The sequence below is a fragment of the Pinus tabuliformis genome, chromosome 7 (genome assembly GCF_031772625.1).
Source record: "Pinus tabuliformis cultivar Carrire ecotype Pingquan chromosome 7, CPIR1, whole genome shotgun sequence".
NCBI classification, from domain to species: domain Eukaryota; kingdom Viridiplantae; phylum Streptophyta; class Pinopsida; order Pinales; family Pinaceae; genus Pinus; species Pinus tabuliformis.
In genome coordinates, this window is record NC_142293.1 from 1,532,380,889 (window position 1) to 1,532,404,825 (window position 23,937).

At 38.8% G+C, this 23,937-nt stretch overlaps 1 protein-coding gene across 1 annotated transcript; it reads left to right on the top strand.

The window, feature by feature from the left end:
• The first annotated feature begins 18,132 nt into the window (after positions 1-18,132).
• LOC149253690 (uncharacterized) lies at positions 18,133-23,593 on the top strand. Its single transcript, XM_089454567.1, has 2 exons — positions 18,133-22,261; positions 22,359-23,593. Exons 1-2 carry the CDS (start codon positions 18,133-18,135, stop codon positions 23,591-23,593), a joined length of 5,364 nt encoding a protein of 1,787 aa, XP_089310693.1.
• The last annotated feature ends 344 nt before the right edge of the window (positions 23,594-23,937 follow it).

Genomic DNA, 23,937 nt, shown 5'->3' on the forward strand with positions numbered 1-23,937 from the left:
TCAACAATTACAGAAGAAATGCAAAAAATCACGGCATGATCACCATATCAAGGTTCGCACATTCAAGGTAAACGTTCTTGTAATGTTATATGATATAAAGTTCACTAAAATTATAGATAAATTCCAAATTCATTGGTTAGGGCCATATCTTGTCAAGGGAATTACAGATGGTGGCACAGTTCAGCTCGCGAGGATGAATAGGGAACCCTTCCTGAGAAAAGTGAATGGGAGCAGGTTGAAGTTGTATACGGGGGATCCTGCACAATGACTATATGGAAACACAATAGTCTTAGTGTTCCAGGCAGTTGCAAGGGAGCATGGGACTCTAAACTAAACTACCCAGTTTGGTGGACAAAGCAGCAAGCAGGCTACGCGAAGAGTGATAAGGATGCAACAAATGAAGTTGCACTCAGGAACCTGTGACATATGGGAAGGTACTGCACAACCTAGTAGGAAAATGATCGTTGGAGTTAATATTCATGATTTAATGGCCAAAAAATGGTTAAGAGGAGTAGGGAGGCAGCAATTAAGAAAAAAATATTTGAAGATATGCCGCCAAAACAACATTTATTATCATAATTTGGCACGAGGATGATCGGATTTGAATTCAAATACCACTATAAATTATGTGTGCCAGTCCAACAGAGAACACTTTGCATTCTGAGTGTTGGAGCCTTTTGCTGTCTAACGCATATGAGCCGAGCGTTCTAGGAAGAACTTTTGTCCCTCACGAACTGTTCTTAAATAGCCCAAGAGTTATTTATGGAAAGAATGACTGCCACTAACCCTATTGAAGCCTTGAGTTTGGAAGCCATTGTGTCCGACATGCTAGGAAAGGAAGTGTCTAGTATGGAGGTTATGCCTGCCTTGCCCACAGTGTTGAGGTTTCCTAGGCTGAAACAAACTATGGCTAAAGAAAAGAAACCTACTAGCAAGAAAAAAAGAAAGAAACCGGTGCCTGTGTGCATGTCACTGAGGATTCATATGAGACACTGGCGAAGCAGAAAAAGGATAAGCAACTGGAAAGCTAATGGACCTAGAAGAGGAAGAATTCCAAGGTATCGAGGATTTTCATGTCGAAGGGGTGGACCATATGTTGAGGCTGCCTAATTATATTCCTCCATGGAAGGGAAAAAATAAAGTCACGAAGGATCCCGATATAGGGAAATTTTTAGTTTCGACACCTTTGCTACCTGAACAGGTTGTGTTCGAGGGTCCTAGGCTGGTAGGCATTTTGTTGCTTAAAATGGAAGATTGGTACCTCGCAGGCCATACAAATTATCCGCACTTGAAGACTCACAAGTATATGAAGAAAATCTACTATGAGGATACAGGGATTACAATTTTTGAGCCCATGAAATGGGTCCACAGTGTTGAGCAGTGAAGGTTGTTCAATCTATTCTTAATGCTGCATTATCATCGTTCCCCTATTAATATGATTTGTGTGCACCATCTCCTCACACTAGTGCAGTATGTGTGCATATGGCTAGGAGAGCCTATCCCTATCATCGACATGTTGATCCACAAGATCACTAAGTTACCTTACAAAGGGGTGAACCCTGCCAGAGAGTTTGGAGGAAAAACTAGAGAGAAAGAGTTGGAAGATAAGATGAAGAAGGAGTTTGGTCTGATAAAAAAAGTAGCGAGGGTACTCTATCACGTCCATATCAGACCCGACAATATAGTTGGATGCCCAGATTCTAGCAGGCAAAGTAATGAAAAAAAGTCGCACGGATGAAGTTTCGGGGCCGGTCATATCACTCGCATCTCAGTGTGCGAAGGGGGTTCAGTAAAACTAGGCCAAGTATCTATGTCAGGAGTTCCTTGCGCACTATGGAGAGGCTCAGGAGGAGAGCAAGCCATTTCATTATGCCTGGCTATTGTTGTCACTTGTTTTGGTTGCTAGGAGGTTACCGAAGGATAGCCAATTTCCTTTGCACAAAGAAGAATTACCCGAGGAAGCGTGGTTTGCCTCTTTATGGGCCTCAAAAGATCCAGAGTGTGTTAAGGATGGAAATATATTTTGGTTTTTGATGGATATGGACATGCACATGGTGGCTAACCAGTAGGCAAGGTTGTCTCCGACCATGTACACGCAACTATCAGCTTGTGCAGAATTCGAAGCCAATTTTCATAGGGTGTCGATCAAAGCATGCAAAGACCCTGAGAATAAATGTCTTTGGCCGTAGGAATGGTGCATGCCTATAGAGTTAGATGCAATAAAAAGCATATGCATAGAAAGCTATACGTCGTAGAAGTAGAAGGGTGCGCTCAGAAATTTGTGTGCACATTGGCTCAGAAAAATAGGAAGGAGGCTGCTATGGTAGCTGTAGAGAAGGGCCATACAGAGGAGGAGCACGCTGCCTAAGCGTGGGTAGAGATAGAACAAAAGGATGCATAGGAAAGTGAGAAGTTTTCTTCCCACCACACTGATGCGAAAGAGCTGTCAGAGCAAGGAGGAGGTGGCAGTGAGGAGCAGACCACACCTTTCATCCTGAAGAGATGTGTGGAGGAACCAAAAGGTGGGCAGTGAAAGAAAGAGAAGTTTGATAAGCAGATGCACATTGTTGATCCCATGGTGCTGACGGAGGGCGATTGCGATGAGATCGACGACAAAATTCGGAACATAATGACAGAGGTGTTTTAACAATTCGAGCCGCAATAGATGTAGACGCTTGGGAGTGTCCAGAAGGATCTACGCAAGCTGCAGATCCAGGCCAACATAATTCAGGCAGATGTCAGGAAGGCAAGCGGCACACAAGCGAGCCTAACACAGGGAAGGAGTGTAGTATTAGAGATTGACTGGCCGCAATATGTCAAAGTCTTTCATTTGCCTGAAGGGTTAGTCCATGTGGAGTGGGATGAGCATCACACAGTGCTTCACGTAGTAAAATATATGGGGTTGAACCTTGCCGTGCTACCGCTCGAGTCTCTTCATGCGCTACATTAGGGGGACGTTGATGAACTAAAGATCATAGAACAATGTGCACTCACTTCCGTTAGGAGCGTGCAGTTAGATAGAGTCAAAGGGGCCTTAGCCCCTTATTTTTGGTACAATTTTGGATTCTCCCATGTTCCATAGACCATGGTATTGTATAAAGAAATAGTATAAATAGATGAGTCTTAACAACCCCCTGATGCACAATCACTTCCGTTAGTGAGTTCAAAGTCAACAACCCCCTTAATTCCTCTCCTTCCTATCCTTCTAAGACTCACTAAGACTGATCTATTTAATTAAATTTTGGGTCCCTTTTTTGTTTAATGTAATGTATTATTTTGAAGACACACTAAATGTGTCCAATGGAGCACCATGGGCTTTAACCTGGTTGTTTCGATTCTAGAATGCATTTATGAGGAATAAAGAGTTTAATTTTAAGCATTCAATTCCTTGTGTCGATGTTATAGCTCATGCATGTATTTTGAGTTACACATTTTTGATTATGAAGAGGAAAGGGAAACCTTACTGTTATATAAATTTTCAATGTTTTCATTCGCTTTCACCTTCTGTTAAATCTAGGATAACTAAATCTTTGTACAGAGTTATAATTTTTCCTTTTCGGACCATATGGTGTTTATTATAGAATGTATTTTCATGCGAAACAATCTATATATGGTTAGAGTGTTCTTACTTTTGTATAATGAACAAGACTCCCTCCTCTTTGTTTCACTTTCCTTTTTTCCTTTTGTATTATAACTAAGTGGGTCCTAGGTTTTTCCTTGCTCGTAGAGCCAACCCTTAGAATTTTTTCTTGTCCTAGTTAACAAGGTCCTTCCTCTACAAGAGTTAATCCTTTGCCAGATTAAACATTTTGGAAAATACTTTGAGTCAGATATTTTCACTACTGTTTTCCGTAAGTCGAGCCTTCAGGCCTTAAAACTTCTCACCTTATTAACTGGTAGTCCACATTCAATTACAAATTCTCTTTTATTATTTTTTGTTTTGATTATAAATTACACCTACTCTAAAGCATAGGGTGTTTATTTTTCTTCCCAAAAACCATAAAAACCTTCAAGTATCAATAACAAAGTTTTCCATTCAATCACTGTACATAATGAAAACCCACCAAGAGCTTAGGTTCAAACATCCAATAAGAAGAAGTAATGAAATAATTTCTCAGATTACTTATTTGTCAGAAATTTTCTTGTTATGAGAATTTACTAGGAAGATCTCACCACCTAATAGTCAGACTGGAAATGACGTCCAGTCTCTCCCTCGAGTTTCTTCCAACTAGTTAGTAATGGGACTAAGCCTTAGCTTAAACAATTCCCAACATCATGACCACCTACACCTAATCCATAATTTCACCCTTCCAGGGTTCGTCCAAGAGTTCCACTGGTCCAGAGCTCAGCACAAGAGCACCTTCATCTCGCAGCATCTTGCCTCCTTACCATTGTTGTACAAGGTTCTCTGTCCAATCTCTCTCTTCTGTCTTTCTATCTCCCCCCTTTGAGTGTGTGTTTTTCCTTGTCTTCCCTAGAGGAAAAAAGAGAGATCCCTCATATTTGTCCCAACTGTCTTGTGGTTTTTACACTTTTTTCTTTTTTTTGAAAAAGAAAATCTTTCTTGAATTTAATTGTCTTCCATTAATTAATTGTTTTTCTAACGATGCTTCATCAAACCTTTTAAGCCACGAATCATTAAGTTTATAAAACAAAAAGTAAAATAACTAAAAGTAACTGCAATAACCTAACAAGTATTCCATGGATGTTACGGATTGAATGTTCAAATTCTTATAGATCAAACTAACCATAAATTTTAGTATTCATATGAAATAGTATTTTATAATTTTAATTCAATTATATATATTTAATTTATATATCAATTTTTTATAGTAAATAATAATATGAATAATTAAAATATTATTATAATTTAATTATATAATTATATTCATGGTTGTAAATTAATATTTTGAAATTTAAAAAATTCTACCCACTTAAAAAAATAAAAATAAATAAAAGATGCAAAATAAAAGAAGAATAAACACTTGGCCACAAAAAGCCAAATCTAACCCAAAAAAATCATAAATATATAAGTAAATTTTTTCAGATTTGAAAACGTTAACAATCACGAATACGTTGGATAATCCGAAACTACAAACCGATTTGAGGGTTCCTTTTCCAAGGTTGATTGGTCATTGTACTCCTCGTAAGCGTGAAAATATGGGTTGGGCAAATTTTTGGCCCTATGAAGAGTGCTCAAAAAATTTGTGGTGTGCGAATTTTTCGGGCTTATGACCAGTACTGACATTGGAATTTGGCAGTGTCATTTGCCAACTTGAATGTGAAAAGTTATTAAAGCTATTTTTAGTGCTACAATTGGAAGAGTACCAGCTTTTTTATATTGACATTGATGGATACGAAATCTGCCGATATATAAAACAAGCGCTATTGGGTGGTATATCACTTTTATTTGCATTTATATATAAAATAAATGGTATTGGGTGGGTGGTATATCACTGTTTTTTTGTATTTATGAAGGTATTGGTAGTATATCACTGTTTATTTTTGTGTTATTTTAATTTACTTAATTACCATAATATTGGTGAAAAATAAATTATTTGAAATATGAAATAAAATTAATTTTATTAATAAAATTTATTAATAATTAAAAGTAATTATTATTTTTAATTATTTGTTAATATAATTTTATTTCTCAAATATTTTAAAATTTTAACATAAAAATATTATTGTCTTTACTTTTAAATTAATAAACAAAATTGCATTTTACTTTACTTTTTGCAACTTTTTCAAATCAGTTACTTAAAAATTCTAAGAATGTTATAAAACTAACATTTCATTCATTACTTCTAATTATTAGTTTTTTTTACTTGATTTATTTAGCAATATTTCATACTTATCTAAAAAAATATTAATTTTATTATATGTAAATAAAAATAATATTTTTCCATTTAATAATTAAATTTTACTATTCTAAAACATTTAAACTAAAAAATATTAATAAAATAATTATACATTTTTTAATTAAAATTTAATATTCTAAAATATTTAGATGAAATTCTATATGTTAAAATTTATATATATATATATATATCAAACAATTGAAATTTAAAAACTTTTTAAAGATGCTAGATGATAATTTTCCATTGGACATAAAGTTTTTTTTTTTATTTTTTTGATCAGGTAAGAGTAGGACCTTCTATTGATCTAGTGAATAATACATAATTTACAAGTAGACGCACCAACCCCATGAGAGTTCCACAGGCAACTGTGCAGACTAAGAACCGAACCATGCATCCAAAACCATGCAAAGCCCTAACAAGAAATGCAAGCAGTAGACCATCTAGTCATGCATTTTAGCATCGAAAGAACCCAGGCTCTAAAAAAACAGTTACAAGTGGGGGTCCTCAAGACTACTAAAAAGACCAACTAAATATTCTAGTAAGCTTGTAGAGCCGCAAACCGTACGTTCCAACTAGCCAGGATCCAATGAACACGCACGGATTATGGGCCCACATCAGACCCACACCTAAACCTTTCTTATGGACCTGACAAAAACTTTATGCCAGCCCTCTGCACTTTTTTCGGGTCCGAAACACCAAGCCAATTTGCACGATTAAACCTACACCATTGATCTCCCAATGAGGATCCAACGGTTTATGGCGATATCGGGTGGACAAGTTGCGCAAGGGATAACCACCCGATGAGAGTGGTATTCTCTCACCTCTCTCTGCTACGTGTCGATCGAAGAGTGGCATCAGAGTCTCCCTCAAAAAAACCAGATACCACTTAGCCCCCGTCCGATAAACCACTTGTGGTTTAAGAAAACAACGACTTGCGGAATAACTAGTGCACTCTTTCTCCCATCGGTAGTCATTGATCTCGTGCATCAGACGGTTCTTCTGCCATCCTCCCAAAATCTCTGTCAAACCCAAAACACCATCAAAATTTCCACATAATGTTTTGTTCCATGGACGATCAAACCTGTGATACTTCCATCGTCGATCCTCTTGCCACACATTCGAAGGAATATAGAGCTGTGGATTATGACCCATATGCAAAGAGGGTAGGAAGTTTAGGATGCCCTGTCTACCCGCCTGTCTCCTGGACCTCCTCAGTCTTTCCTGTGAATCCATAGCTCTATATCTTTGTCCTCCTGACAGAGATAGTCCTCCACCAGTTTGCCTGGGGGTACCAGATCCCAATCATACTAGGAATCCCTATCCAAACTGGTGACTCCTTCGTTCACCAAGCGATCCGCTAACATGTTAGCTTTCCTCTTCACATGGACAAAGCTGACAGTTTTTAAGGTTTGCAGGTGGGAGTGGATACGGTGAAAGACCTGCAAAAGCCTCCAATTCTTCGATACTTTATCTGGAGAAGTACCATTACATATTTTCTTGGCCGCTCTAATTATCAGTTCAGAGTCTGCTTCAATGATGACATTATGCGAATTTGAATCTAACAAAATTTCCAAGCATTGTTCTAGTGCCATGAGCTCCACCATGTTGTTAGTGGCCTTACCCAAGTGGCCATGGAATATCTTCTTTATTTGACCCTTTTCATCTCTTATAGCACCTCCAAATCCAACTAACCCTGGATTGCCTTTAGAAGCTCTGTCTATATTAACCTTTAGAAAGCCATGAGGAGGAGGTTTCCAAATATTAATATTTGCATTTATTTGGCTTACTCCCTTGATTAAGCCCTATGGGTTTATAGACTGGAGACCCAAATGCAGAATAATGCTCGCCTCTTGGGGCAGAGGCGGATCCTTAGGAAGATTTCTCAACAGACTTCTTACTGTGTCTTTGAGCTGCCTCAAAATTTGGGCAATTATGTGTTGGGGCTCGCTTGCTCTGTTTTTGAAGATCCAATTGTTGCGCTCTTTCCAGACATTCCAGATAACAAAGCCTGGAACCAGAATCCAGGCTTTATTAATAATTTCATTCTTTGATAAGTTTACCCGCCAATTCTTCAAAGTGTTGGAAATGATGAGACTATCCCTATCTGTTTGCCTAAAGATTGAAGCCACCCAATCCCAAACATTTGATGTGTAAGGTCAGAGGTTGAGAAGGTGCTCCATCTTCTCCTCTTGAGAACCACAAAGGTAACAATGGGAGGGACCAATAAATCCTTTCTCTTTGAAATTCTCCCAGGTTAATATTTTCCTTTGATCCACTAGTCAGATGAATAACTTTATTTTCATCCAGTGGGGGCTTTACCATAGTTTCTTCCAGACTTGATTAGGATTCGGATAGTTAAAACTTGTTACTTCCTGTTTAGCTTCTTTGAGGTTAAAGTTGCCTTCGGCTTTCTTCCCCATCTTAATTGGTTAGATAAGGAGGATACCAGAATCCTTCTATGCTCTAGCTCCTGGGTGAGGGCTCTTGCCAGGACCTTCAAAGGGCTCTCATCACTGTAGCCTAGATCCTTCCAATTCCTCCATTTTCCAATATTCCTATCCTGGTCCCAAAAGTCTTTAACCATAATCAGCCCTTTGTTATCTGTGTCTCTCTTGAGAGCTGCTAATTCATCCCTATATAGGTTGGGTTCTTGTTTCCAGTTGTCCTCCCAAAATATTTCTAGATTCCCTGCTCGAATTTCCCATAATCTATGTTGCTAAACAATACTTGTATTCTCCCAGGCCAAATTCCAAATATGGAAGCCCCTGATTTGCCCTAACATTCTAATGTGGCCCTTCTCCTGCCAATACTTGGCATATTTTTGTTTCCAAAGCTTAGCCCAGGAAGCAACCGACTCATTAATCCATCTCCACCAAAGTTTGGCTCATGAAACTCAACTGAGGGTTTCAATGTCATGAAGCCCCAAGCCACCATGGCTTTTAGGCTTGCAAATCTTGTCCCAGGCTACTAAAGCCCACTTTTTTTTCTCTTCACCTCTACCCCAGAGAAAATCCCTTTGTATACTTCTAATCTGTTGCATAATACTTTTAGGAGCAGGAAGAGATGAGAACATGAAAATGGGAATTGCCTGCAAGACTCCTAGTGTGAGCACAAGGTGCCCTGCCAAATTTAGAGATTTGTGTGTCCACTTCCTGACCTTGTCCTGAAGTTTGTTAATTATTGTTCCCCACACCCCCTTGCCCAAAGGTTTTTTAGTAAGCGGTATGCCTAGATACTTGGAAGGTAGGTGATCCCTTTGAAACCCAAGAATTCTAGTAATACTTCTCTGAATAGCAATGTTGGTGTTAAAGAAAAAAACTTTGGAATTGTTGAGGCTTACCTCTGTGCCTGCTGCCATAGCAAAGTCATTCAAGATGTTTTTGATCTCTCTGGCTTCCCTAACTGTGGGTATACCTTGTAGCATAGTATCATCCACAAATTGTTGATGTGTGTTTGTCGCTCCATCTAAGGTGAGTTTGATACCCTGGATTAATCCTTCTACATTTTCCATTTTGAACGCTCTACCTAGCCCTTCCATCATGAGAACGCAGCCAAAAGGTGAAAGCAGATCTCCCTGTCTGAGACCTCTTGAAGGTGTGAAGGTTCTTGATGGAACCCCATTAAGCAATATAGAAAAACTGGTTGTGGTGACGAGTGCCATAACCCATCTTATCCAATTTTGGTCGAAGCCATAGGCCCTTAGAGTTGCTCTTATATAAGACTGACTTAGCTTGTCATAGGCTTTTGCTAGGTCCAACTGAGTGATCATACCAGATTTTTTGTTGCTTTTGAGAGAGTGTACCACCTCATGTGCTTGGATGATGTTGTTGAGGATTTGCCTTCCTTCCACATAGCCTGTTTGCTCCTCTAAGATGAGAGAAGGTAGAAGAGGCTTGAGTCTATTGGCTATCACTTTGGAAATGATTTTGTACACCACATTACATAAGGCTATGGGTCTAAAACCATCCGGATTCATGGCATTTTCCTATTTTGGAATCAAAGTTATGAAGGAAGTATTAAGAGCCTTTAGAACCTTTTTAGATTTTCTTGAGTCTTCCCCAACCTCAAGAATATGGACTGTTTCCCAATAGGCTTTGAAAAAGTCTACATTGAACCCATCTGGGCCTGGGGCTTTTCCATTTTTCATTTCATTGATCACTCCACTGACCTCCTCTTCTGATACTGGCCTGTTAATATTGTGGTTATCCTGTCTGGTGACCAGCTAAGGGATATATTGAGTGAATTTTTCATTGAACCTGGATCTGTCCTCCAGAGGTTCCTCTGCTATATTGAGGAAGTGTTGTACAAGGATTGATTCCATATCATTGTGAGAGACAAGCTCTATCCCTTGAGAATCTTTGAGCTTGGTGATTCTGTTGTGTGCCCTGTGAGCCATGGTGGATTTATGAAAAAAAATTGTATTCCTTTCTCCCTCCCTAATCCATTGTATCCTTGATTTCTGCCGCTAGAAAATTTCCTCTTGCAAGCATCGCTCTTCCCATTCTTCCTGCAAAGAGTCAGTAAGCTTTCGCCGCTCCTCGGTAAAGCCCTCTGTGATGTTTATCTGGTTGATCTCTTGGAGCTTCTGCTCAACTTCTCTTTTGGCCTTGAAGATATCCCCAAATTCCTTTTTATTCCATTCTTTAAGTTTGGATTTGATGTATTTGAGTCTCTGATTGAGCATGAACATTTTAGTGCCTTGAATGTTCAAATCCTCTCTCCACCATTTTCCAATATTACTGGTGAATTCAGGATGAGATAGCCATGCATTTTCAAACCTGAAAGGTCTATTTCTTGGTGTGCCCATAAAGGTGGCTTCCAGCTGTACAGGCCAGTGATCTGATCCTCCAAAGGGAAAAATAGAAGTTGTCATGGTTGGGCCTGTGAGAAGGAGGTCCTCTGAAATAATAAATCTATCAAGTTTGGAGGCAACTTGAAAAGCCCCTCCCCTCTTGTTGTTCCAGGTGAAGGTTCCATTTATTGTTTTAGTGTCCACTAGCCCCATGTTCATTATAAAATTCTGGAAGGCAAAGGAATCTCTTCCTAACTGTCTAATACCCCCTTTTTTCTCTGAGAGGGATCTTATCATATTGAAATCTCCTGCAACAATCTAGGGCATATTGGGGTGTCTTGCTCTGAGATTCTCAAGGGAGATGAGAAGCTTGAGTTTGTCTGCTTGCTTTTGTGGTCCATAAATATACTTCCTTGTCACCTATAGGTTAACAAACCATAGAAAGATAGTTTCTGGATGGTTCAGCATCCAGGATCCCAAATTTCTGTGGAACCCACATCATGAGAATCCCCCCTGCTGAGTTGTTTTCCTTAACCTCTAGATACTCATATCTGATTAGCCACTTCTTATGAATTTCTCTAATCTTCTCCATCGAACATTTTGTCTCCTGAATAAAAATCATGTATGGTTTTTCTTCTTTGATTCTGTTACTGAGAGTCCTTTGTTTCCTTTTATTTCGTATGCTTCTAATATTCCAGGTTGTGAACTTCATTAAGAAAGGTTAGTAAAGAAGCAGCTGGTAAGATCTTTCATCTTACCTGAGTTAATTAGTAGTTTCCCACATTTTTTGAGCAACTCATTCTATTTTTCCTTCCTCTTTTCCTTCCTGAGTTCTTTGAAGATTGTGCCTGTACATTTTCCATCATTACAACCCCACTATGCTCTTGACTTTCATGATTTCTTTGGACCCCAACTCCCTTCGCTTGTGATCTCCATAGAAAGAGCTGTTGTACCCTATCATAATCTTCTTTTGGCAGGGAGTCCACTCCTATGGTTGTCCCTTGTTCCAGAAATTTTTCTAGATCCAGATTTTCCTTATCCAGAATCTCCTGTAGTTCATAGTCCTCTGTTCCCACTTCACTTGGAGTCATCTCCTGGTCCCTGCTTATCTCCATATAGCTTGGTGGCTCATCCTTTTGCTGGTTGTCTACCGTGATGCCCTCCATGTCAGCTTCCTTTTCCTTTTCATTGATTAAGTTTTCCTTATCCTGGACTGTTTCCTTGTTCCCCTCTTCTTCCTCTAAGATTTTGAACCGATTGTGTCTTGACTGTCTATCCTCATTCATCTTCTTTTGTGGATGTTTACCACCTTTCCCTTTTCTCCCAACCTTGGTGAAACCCTCATGATTCTTATCCTCAGCAGTTTTCGCCTTCCCTTCCATACTATTTTCTGGGCAGTCTCTGAATAAATGCCCATGTTCATGGCATTTTTGGCACCTAAATGGGATGTGCTCATAGTCCATAATCTAAACCCATTTTTCATCATATACCTCTAAAATTATCGCTTCTGGAAGTGCTCCAGATAAGTCCATTTCCACATAGATTGGGGCGAAGAAGGTATATTTTCCTTTCAGCATTGCCTCTGATATCTTTAGAAAATTCCCTAGCTTGTTTCTTATTATTTTCATAGATTCTGGTAGCCAATAATCTAGAGGAAGCGAGTAAAGTCTAATCCATACCGGTACCGATGTGATATTTTCATGCTCCAGGACAAAGTTCATTTTCCATGGCCGCATGTAGAGTCTTGCCGCCGCATAGAAATATGGACCTCCTTCAAACACTCTATCCTTATCCTCTAGGCTCATGAACACCACTGTGAAGAAGCCCTTAGAGCCCAGATGTAGGTGTAATTCCTCCCTTTGGCTTCCAATGATTGGACTTATCCAGACGTGTAGTGCCCTTTTCATCGGCCATAACCTCATAAATTTGCATATGATCGCATGTTCCGTCATATGATCCCTATGAGCTTGAAGCACAAGATCGCTCAATATGACCTGAGGAATGGTGCTCGACTTGGGTTTGCAGCCCCCTGTTGTCCTTGTGGAAGTATGTTTTCCATAACTGCACTAATTCTCCTTCTCATTTGTTTCCAGCTGATCCCCTTGTTCCTGAAGCCCGTTTCCTTCCAATGTTCCTTTGCCTCTTGCCTCTACTACCTTCTCTAGATGTTTTTTAAAATGTTGCTTTCCTGCTTCCTTATTTTTGTCTGTAACTGCCTGACTGTAAGAGGGAGCAACACTACCCCCTGCGTGTCCCGCCATGTTTCCCAATGTCAAAACGCTAGTGTCAACTTCAACCCTAGTTCCAGTTGCAGACCCCTGTTGTCTATTGGACATAAAGTTAATATATAACATTTAAATTTAATAATTTTTTTTGCTAAAGAATTTTAAATGTCATATATTAACTTCATGTTAAATGGAAAAATAATTATACATCTAGCATCTTTGAAAAACTTTTAAATATTTACATGATTCAATTTTCAAAGCTAACATCACCAAAAAAATTATATAAATTGGTTAAACAAATCTATAAAATTAGAAAAATCTACTAAGAAATTAAGTTTTTTATATAAAATTATATTTTATATAATTTAGAATCCATATAAACTATTAATTTTATCGAATTTTATATTAACTTAAACAAAATTTAATTTTTATTTTTTTAATACTTTTAAATTATTGAAATAGATTAATAAAAGTAAAATAATATTTTTAAATTAATACTTGAAGAAGTCAAAAATGTATGGCTAATTGGTAGGTTATCAAAAACTAGTTGAGGTCGGGGTCTTACATCCCTTGAACCTGATTAATCCTACATGTCAGCGTTTGCCCCAAAGGAACCACTTTCAAACTTGCACATTTCACTTCCAGACGCAGATTTTGGGGAACATCTAACATGCATATCCAATGTTGAATAAACGAACTGTATGAAAGTATATTAAGACATGTTTTTAACGATATAAAAAGGTAACACCTTGGTATTTCTTTATATAAGTCCAAAACATCGGGAAGGGAGAATAGATAAGTGCTCACAAGTGTATGTCATATTCCGTGAAGTTTTACCGGCTGAAAACTGTTTCTTATTAAAAATGTCACTGGTTGAATAAAAGCATTTTATTGGAAATATCCCCATTGTGTTGGGGCGTGTAATATTTTTTTTTTGAGAAAGCCCCGTTATATCCCAAAGCTTCCACAATAGAACGGAGCTGCTAAGATCCCTGGGTTCATGTGATTGGAAAGCATTAATACACAACACAATAACCTTCCTGACTCGATGTAAAGGGCCATGAATTAAAATTCAACGAAGGGAAAATTTATGAATGCAGAAATATGAAGGAAATTCATTGAACAATGTGTAGAGAGCACAATTATTTATTTTATTGAACAAAATTAGCAATTTTTATTTTTAAATTTACTAGAATTTTAATGAAGCTACCCATCTCACATAAACACTAACAATAGATCCTAGCCCAACTTCTGGCTAGTCATGATCAGGACCCCACGTCCTCACACACCATGTCCTCACACAAACGATGGGCTCGACTTCCTTGAATGCGACTAGTCCTACACGCCAGCATTTAGCTTAAAGGCCCAACTCCAGACTTTGGACATTTCACTTCCAAAACTGTGTGCATCTTAAATCGATATGGGCCAATGCAAGCTAACTTTTATTGGGAGCATCCTTAATAATGGAAAGAAGTAACATGTGATTTCCCCTCCAATTAATTAGATGACAAGAAGCATAATAATAATGGAGAGTTGCAGATCAAACCATGGAGCAGTGATTTCCCCTTCTACCAATTAGATGAGAAGAAGCATAATAATAATGGAGAGTTGCAGATCGAAGCATGGGATTGGAAAAATAGATGGCATGGTTGTCTAATCAGATTGCAATTATTAAGCTGAATAATTCATTTTCGTGTAAATTTACTCTTGTATTATTCATCCCATGTTGCTCGCATACGTCTATGCACAATTAAGTTCTCTATATATCATTTACCCTAGAGTTTAAATGTTATGTAGTGCTTGGAATTCCTTGGGTACAGTTACTTGCATCCGTGACAAACAACCTCTTTACATAGCTCATAGCTCATAAAAAGTGAAAAACCCAAAACATGTAAGAAAGCATGCTAACATTAAATTATCTCATAATCTGTGAGAAATCTTCCTGTTTAGAATATAAACTAGCACAACCATATTTACCAATATGATTGATATACGCCGATAAAGGTATATGAAGCATATATACAACCACATATTCCAGTGTGGTTGGTATATGCTGATAGGCTTATGTCAACCACATTAATAATTATTATTGGTATTTAGGATTATTAATAATTATATAAATAACTATATAGGATTATTAATAACTAAATAAATATTAACAACCAGATTATTTATATATATTACTGTATAAATATTATATTAATATTATAATAATTATATAAACTCCTAGTATATATTAATTAATAATAAGAATAGCTCATAATAATATTAGATTATCATTATATTATTTAAATAATCCAATAATATAAAATTATAAAATAAAATAATCCAATAATATAAAATTATAAAAAAAAATAATAACAATTATATTGTATTATTATAATAATAATAAAATATAATAATATTACTATTAATATTTGATTATAATATTATAATAATATTATATTATTATTATATTATTATAATAATAGACAAATATAGTTATTATTATAATAATATAATCAATATTCTTATTATAAGAACAATAAAGAGCAATTATTTATTATTTATGATAATTAATAACTATACAAATAATAGCAACTATATTCTTATATAATTATATATTTATGATTATTATATTAATATTATTATAATAATACAAACTCATAATAATAATAATAATAATAATAGGCTTTAGTATTTTTAAGATTTATCTTAAGGTTTGTATACATAGGGTTAATTACTATTAGTTTTTAGGATTATTAATAACTACATAAATATTAAGAACCAAATTATTTATATATATCACTGTGTAAATATTATATTAATATTATAATAATTATATAAACTTCTAATATATATTAATTAATAATAAAAATAACTCATAATAATATTAGATTATCATTATATTATTTAAGTAATCTAATAATATAAAATTATAAAAAAATTAATAACAATTATATTGTATTATAATAATAATAATAATAATATTATTATTATTATTATTATTATAATAATAAGAACAATAAAGACCAATTATTTATTATTTGTGATAATTAATAATTATACAAATAAAAACAACTATATTCTTATAGAACTATATATTTATGATTATATTATTATTATTATTATTATTAGGCTTTAGTAGTTTTTATATTTATTCTTAGGGTTTGTATACATAGGGTTAATTATTATTAGTATATAGGATTATTAATAACTATATAAATATCAACAATCAGATTATTTATATATGTATTACTGTATAAATATTATAATAATTATATAAACTCTGAATATATATTAACTAATAATAAAAATAGCTTATAATAATAATAGATTATCATTATATTATTTAGGTAATCTAATCATGTAAAATTATAAAAAAAAATAATAATAACAATTATATTGTATAATAATAATAATAATAATAATCATAATAATAATAATAATAAATATTATTTTGTGGTCAGAGAATGCATTGCGGAGCGGAGCGGCGGCGGGAGACGAAGTGTGCTAGGGTTTGCAGCACAGGACACCACTGACAAAGGCTGCAGATTTCAGTCAGACAAGGGCGTGAATCCTCATCTCTGCGGGCTCAGTGCTCTGTGGCCTGCAGTCACGGGGTTTTCAGGAATTCTTCGATAAAAACGGGATTCTAAACCCCAGAACACGTCCTGCGAGGAATGGGGGAGCCAAGGGGGGGGGGGAGACCCCCTCCTTCAAGAACGTGGTAATGGGGGAGACTAGTAAAGGAGGGGGAGAACAGCAATCGGAGAAGGAAGGTTATGTCCCAGTAATGGGGACTCTGTGGCAAAGAAGAATGAGAGGTAAATGTCTGCCACGGGCTCAAAAACAACCAAGGTATGTGGTTCCCCATAACAAATTGGAAGAGTATAATAGTTATATGAAAGACCATGCCATCATTTGCCGCTTTGTTGGGTATTGGCCGTCTGAGAGGGAGCTCCACAGATGGATTGATCAACGATGGAGACCAAAGGGACAGATAGATCTCAAACTCGGAGCCCAGGGTTTTTTTACGGCAATTTTCTCCAACTTAGAAGATAAAGATCGGATATTTGAGGAGGGCCCTTATTTCCTGAATAATGCTGGCCTATTCATGAAGTACTGGGAAGAGCGCTACAATCCCGAACGGGAAACAATGCTTGCGGCACCCGTCTGGGTCAGATTGTTCGGGCTTCCGGACGAGTTTTGGGACCCTGAAACTCTGGAGGGAATAGGCAATACGATTGGGAGCTTCGTCAAAATTGCTGAGGCCACGAAACGAGGTAAGTACAACGCTTATGCGAGAATCTGCGTTTATATAAATTTAGCAGAACCTCTCCCTGAAACTGTAGAAGTAGAGTACCATGATGAAATTTGGAAACAACCAGTCGATTACGAACATATTCCCTTCCGTTGTCGTACCTGCCACGAATATGGCCATTTATTCAGACAATGCCCATTGAATAAAGAAGAAGAATCCAAGAAAAGTCAGGAGGATCAACAAAAAAAGGCTGGAAAAGGTTTTCAACAGGTAGTAAGGAAGAAACGACAGAACAGAGGTATATCAAGGACTCAAACGCAGGAAAAATCGAGAAAAGCAAACAATCAAAACAAATTTCAAATCCTCCAGAGTGAAGATGAAGACTTCGAAGTAAACCTAGAAGATGATGAGGACCCTGAGAATACCCCTATGGAAATAGCGGGAGAAGAGAAAGGAAAGGGTAGTGAGCCAAAATCGAACAAAGAAAACAGGGGAAAAAAATCTGAGGAGGTAACAACAGAACCAGAACAGGAATCTAAGATGGAAGTGGAAATCCCGTCAGAGAATGAAGCAGAAGAGGAGAAAATTATGAGAAGTTTGTTACAAGAATGGAAACACCTGGACAGCAGGTTTATACCTGAAAAACAAAAAGAACTATATAAGGAAGTCTTCAAGAAATACAAAGAGAAAAAAGGAGAGCCCCCGGACTACCTCAGCATGTCAGAAAGTGAACAGGGGAATGAGGATAAAGAAATGATCACCTATGGCAAAAATAGCAGGAAAAGAGGCCGAAAACCAATGAGAGAAACCATCCAGACAGTGGGGGAAATATTGATAAACTCAGGAAAAGTGATACCTCTGTCGGAGGTATTCTTCCCCTCTTACAAAAAGTTTTAAATGATAGTGCTCAGTTGGAATATTAGGGGTTTGCATAGTAAAGGCAAACAGAGGTATCTTAAGGACAAGTTGAAAAAAGAAAAACCTAGTGTGATGATAATACAGGAGACAAAGATGTCGAACCAACAGATTGAAGAAATAATAGAAAAAGGGAGGCTACAGTATCAAGTAATGGGACAAGATGCAATCGGTTCTGCGGGAGGCATCGCTGTCCTGTGGAACCCAAATGAAATCATCATAGAGAACTGGTCAAGTATGAGTGGCATCCTCACTGGACTTGGCAGAATAGTAGGAACCAGTCATCAGGTGGTTATCTCAGGAGTCTATGGCCCCCCGACCCCTGGGAAAAAAGAACAGTTCATAAACAACTTTAAATTGATCCGCAGACTTTACCCTGTAGCTGCTTGGATCATTGGGGGAGACTTCAATTTGATCAGATCTCTGGAAGAGAAGAAAGGGGGGACGAGGAAGAGGGATCACTTCATGGACGACTTCAATGCCATGATAGCTGATCTCAGGCTTATCGACGTTCAGACCATCAACGGGGTCCATACGTGGAACAACAGAAGGGGAGGAAAGAATCAAATTGCTTCCCGATTAGATAGATTTCTAATCTCTGAAGACATTATGAACAAAGATATTTTTGTTGAGGCCAAAATTATTCCAACCCTGGGATCTGACCATTGGCCGATCAGATTAGAGATGGATATCAAGAGGATTCAGGGGAAAAGACCTTTCAGATTCGAATCCTTTTGGCTAAGGGATCCCAATTTCATCAAGAAAATGGAGGAATGGTGGAACCAATGCACCAGTAAAGGTAGATGTAAAATGCATACCTTCCAGCTTAAACTGAAAGAATTGAAAAACAGAATAAAAAAATGGAACAAGGACGAATTTGGCAACATATTCGAGGATAAACAAAATCTGGAAAAGGAAATGGCTGAGCTACAGCAGCAGATAATCTTGGAAGGTAGAACGGAGGTCAGCAGCAACAGGGAAGGAGTCATCCTCGGAAGATTGGAAGAACGACGAAAACAAGAGGAGATCCTCTGGCGCCAGAAATCTAGGATAAAATGGTTAAGAGAGGGAGAAAAAAATACAAAATTCTTCCATCAGTCAATGATCAAACACAGGCAAGGAAACAGAATCCTTTCGATTAAGGATAGGAATGCGAGAAGGGTGGTGGAGCAAAAGGAAATAGAGCAGGTTCTTGTGGAGTACCACAAGGAGATGCTATCAGAACCTCAAGTGGACAGATCGGGGGCCATTCAAGAGATCTGTTCTGCCATCCCTAGTCTGGTCACTGAGGATCAAAACAAAGCCCTCATGAGGGCCGTGACCTTAGAAGAACTGGAAGATGTTGTGAAGACTATGAAAAAAGGGACTGCACCTGGACCGGATGGTTTCACAGTCGACTTCTACCAGGCATGCTGGCACTTCCTGGGGAACGAGATTTTGGCTGTAGTGGAAGAATCAAGAATAAACCAGAAGGTGTGGCGGGCTTTTAACTCAACCTTCTTTTCCCTCATTCCTAAGGGAGACAACCTAGAAGAGGCAAGTGGATTCAGACCTATAGCTCTCTGTAACGTCATTTATAAAATGATAACTTCGCTCATTGCCAAAAGACTCAAACCTCTCTTGGACAATCTTATCTCGGCTGAACAGACTGGTTTTGTGGAAGGACGGCAAATTCTCGATGGGCTGGTGGTAACTCAGGAGGTGATTCACTCCCTAAAGGTTAAAAAACAAAAGGGGATGCTAATCAAATTGGATTTATCCAAAGCTTATGACAGGCTTAATTGGAAGTATTTAGAAACTGTGCTTGCGAGATTCGGGTTCCAACAAAGATGGATCGCCTGGATTCATAACCTGATCTCCTCCCCCCACTTTTCTATTATGGTTAATGGAAGCCCCTCTGAAACCTTTAATGCCTCCCGTGGCCTCCGTCAGGGCGACCCTTTGTCCCCTTTCCTTTTCATTCTTGCCGCGGAAGGACTTGGCAGATTTATTAAACAAGAGAGAATAGCAAATAGAATCAAAGGGCTGAAACTCTGGGGCAACAATCTCCCCTTAACTCATCAACAATTTGTTGATGACATCATGCTGTATGGGGAACCAACGGTAAGAGAAGTTCAAAACCTTAAAAGAATCCTAGACCTATTCTCTGAGGCTTCTGGGTTAGAAATAAATAAAGACAAGTCCTGTATCTTCATCTTCAACACAATGGAGCAGATCAAGTCTCATCTCATTAGAATTCTTGGTTTCAAGAAAGGAGAATTCCCCTCTAAATATTTAGGTAATATTCTGGATCTCACCTCCAAAAAGGTGAAGAATTGGCAAGGAACCCTTGACAAATTGAACAAAAAGGTCTCAAACTGGGCTTTCAGAGTCCTGAATATTGCTGGCAGAGTAGTTCTTGCCAAATCGGTTCTCCAGGCGATCCCTATATACCCTTTAGCGTGCATGGCTGCACCTGCGGGGGTTTGTGCCAAAATTAGGGAAATAATAAGAAGATTTATATGGAGTGGATCTGATCAGAAGAATAAATGGGCTTTGGTCTCGTGGAAGCAGCTGACAGAGAGAAAAGATAAAGGAGGTTTAGGTCTAAGGGACCCGGAAATTCTTAACAAGGTGTTAGGAGCTAAACTGTGGTGGAGGTGGCTTAATGGTGGAAATGACTTATGGAAAAACATATGGAGGATCAAATATAGAACGACAAACTCTACAGCCGACATTCTAAGACAGCAGGAATTCCCCAAAGGCTCCTCTATTTGGGATCTTGCCTCCCAAAACAGAGATCTAATTAACAACCATACCTTCTGGGAGATTAGAGGAGGCAGGGAAGCGAACTTCTGGGAGGATAGGTGGCAACAGCGTGAGAGATTAACGAATAACCAGGACCTCCTGCAGATTCGGGGTAGAATTGAAAGAAACAGACTCAGTGTTAAGGATTACTGGAAAATAAATGAAATGTCGGAGGGATGGAAAATCTGGGAAGACCCGGCTCGTTGGGACCCAGATCTGTCCCCTGAACTCCAGGAACACTATAAAAAAGAGATGGGATCAAGGAAAATCCGAGAACGCCATGGGAACGATATCCTTCGATGGGGATACAATATGAAAGGGATATTCACAACAAAGGAGGCCTACTTCTTAAAAGAAGCTCAGAACAGGGATGACAGGAATGTAGAGTGGAAAACTATTTGGGAGAGTAATTGGTGGCCCAAAGTTTCCATCTTTGTTTGGCTATCCTCTAAAAATAAAATTCTGACCTGGGACCGAATTCAGAAGAAAGGTTTCATCGGCCCTTCCCGTTGCTATCTTTGCAACAAGGATTATGAGACCAGAGACCATTTGCTGATGAATTGTTCGTATACAGAGCAACTCTGGAAGATGACCAGACGGCTATTCAACAAATCGGGTCTTCAGATCAGAGATTTCACCGATCTGGTCTTCCAGTGGAATAAGGAAGCCTTTCAAAGCAGGGTTGTCCAGAGGGCTTGGAACCTTATGTCCCCCTTCATTCTATGGATGATCTGGAAGGAACGAAACCGGAGGGTGTTCCAAAACACTGGTAGAAATCCAGAAATTATCTGGGATCAGGTAATTGAAAGTATGCGTGAGACTATCCTGATTGAAAAATGGGAAAATGATGATTGGCAAACAAATTCGGAAGAACAGGAAGTTTTGAACAGGTTAAACCTTAAACTTGAAATGGTTCACTTCAAGCATCCGACCTTCCAGGACATGCGAACTCAAAGTCCAGATAAATTCAGATATCCGCGCGACCCGTTTATCAAACTCAACTTTGACGGGGCCTCGAAGGGAAACCCGGGCGAAGCAGGCTTCGGGGGAATCTTCAGAGACAGCAATCACCAGGTTAGATGGATTTACGCTGAATGGGGAGGGCAGATGACCAATAATGAGGCTGAGTTCTGGGCCCTGCATCAGGGTCTGTGCATTGCCATTAGAAACGGCTATAACAACTTGGAAATCTCCGGGGATTCGAAGATTGCTGTTGATATGTTGAGGAAGCTCAGTAATGGGCAGGCATGGGAGAAAATGGCCAAAAGCTGGCGCACAGCGGGCATTATTCAAGAAATAGCGGGCCTTATCAAACGTATTGATTATAGAATCATTAACCATGTCCGGCGTAAAGGAAATCAGCCTGCTGACTGGCTTGCCAATTGGGGCTGTCGAGGACGTGGCACCACCTTGGACAGCCAATGGAGAGCGGTGGAAGGTAAGCAGGAATGGGAAGAGCTGGCAAATATAATCAAATCCGATCATGAACATGCAACAAATGCCAATGAATGATTCAACGGGTTGGTCCGATTCAGGCAAGTGGAGGCCGCACGCCTCGGGAGGAATTCAGCAGCGACATGCAAAAAGCATCATGGAAGATGGTAGGTTGGAAGATCGTGTCCTTGACGACAGTACAGTGACGGCAGTCGAAGTGTATGGGCGTCAGTACACTCCAGGTAATGTAATTAATGGCTGTTCGATAAGGGGTGAAGATTGCGGTCCGCCAGCCCTCACAGCAGAAGAAATTAACAACGATATGATGACTAAGAGTAATGGCCCTCAGGCGCGGTTTGCAAGGCAGAGGATTACCGGATCAAACGGTTTTTCGACGGAAAATAGTCGCGTTTATTCCCTATGTTGGCCGAAGGATAATACTTTCTGCATATCCATAAATTGGGTCAGGGTGGAGGCTGCAATCAAGCAGCACCAGCGTGCAGAGTCCAGTCAAAGGCATCAGAGAACCAGTCCGTCGGTTATCATGGAAACTAGACAGAAGCTCAGACAGGGGGAAGAGAATCAGAAGGTAGGGGAGGTCAGCAGACGCCGTAAAGGCAAAACCATTATGCAGCAGGACCCTCCTGTTACTGTTCTGGATATTGAGGATGATTCGGATGATGCCCCGGTGCCAGTTGTTGGTAGCAATGGCAGATACCACCGTCAGAACGCGAAGGAGGAAGGAGAGGAGCAAGAGGAGGTCCGGCGCTACGGTACAAGGAAGCGCAGCCCGCCAACTGATAAGGAATTTGACGGAAATGGTAAACGCACTAAAATCCAGAAGGGTAAAGGAAAGATGGAGGGGGAAACCTCAGGAGATGGCCAGGGAAGGAAACGGAAACAAAATGAAACTGTTTTACACCGAAGTCGCAGGGCTGAAAAGGCTTTTTCTCGTAATGCCAAACCTGCTGTTAGCAATCTCATGAAACACCTGGAAGAAGACTTGATTCAGGAGAATTGGGACGACGAGATGGATGAATGGGAATTCCTCATACCGGACCCGGGGCATACTCGCGGGCGCTTGTCGTTATTCAAGCAGTCGCTCCACATTTACTGGGTTATGAAGGGCCTCTTGGCCAAAGCCTTGGAGCAGATGGCGAAAGAAATGGTCAACCTGGCCAAAGGGGGTCCAGATATCCGCAGGGAACTGGCTTTTCTGCGTGTTGCAATGACCCAACATGATGAGAAGCTGGAGGCTATTCAACAGCGGCTGAACCGCATTCTCCCAGACCCAGAAGATGGAGCAGCTCAACACCCTGATGGCGGCATCGAATAACAGAAGATATGTTTAACATCTTGCATAATATTTTTGGTTTTAGATTTATACCTGTCAGAGATAGTAGAAGGCATGTAATTCAGAACAGTAGGTTTAGCCATAGTGTTAGTAAGGCTCAGGAATGTTTAGCTTTGCTTGCTCAGACCACCAGACTGAGAGCCTTCTATTTTTGGGCTGCTTTCAAAAACTACCGATGGAACTTGGTCCCGGTTTCCCCATGAGGGCGGGCTATGACTGTTTATGATTTGATGTTATGTTTTTTTTGATCGAGTAATAGAATGAGAACCACCCAGCTTACAAAAAAAAAATAATAAATATTATTTTAATATATTATTTTAATAAGA

Bases quoted from the DNA above. Each gene is read 5' to 3' on its own strand.
- LOC149253690 (XM_089454567.1), top strand. From the start codon at position 18,133: ATGTCGAACCAACAGATTGAAGAAATAATAGAAAAAGGGAGGCTACAG. The intron at 22,262-22,358 runs GTAAGCAGGAAT...GGTCCGATTCAG, and splicing joins CCAATGGAGAGCGGTGGAAG to GCAAGTGGAGGCCGCACGCC.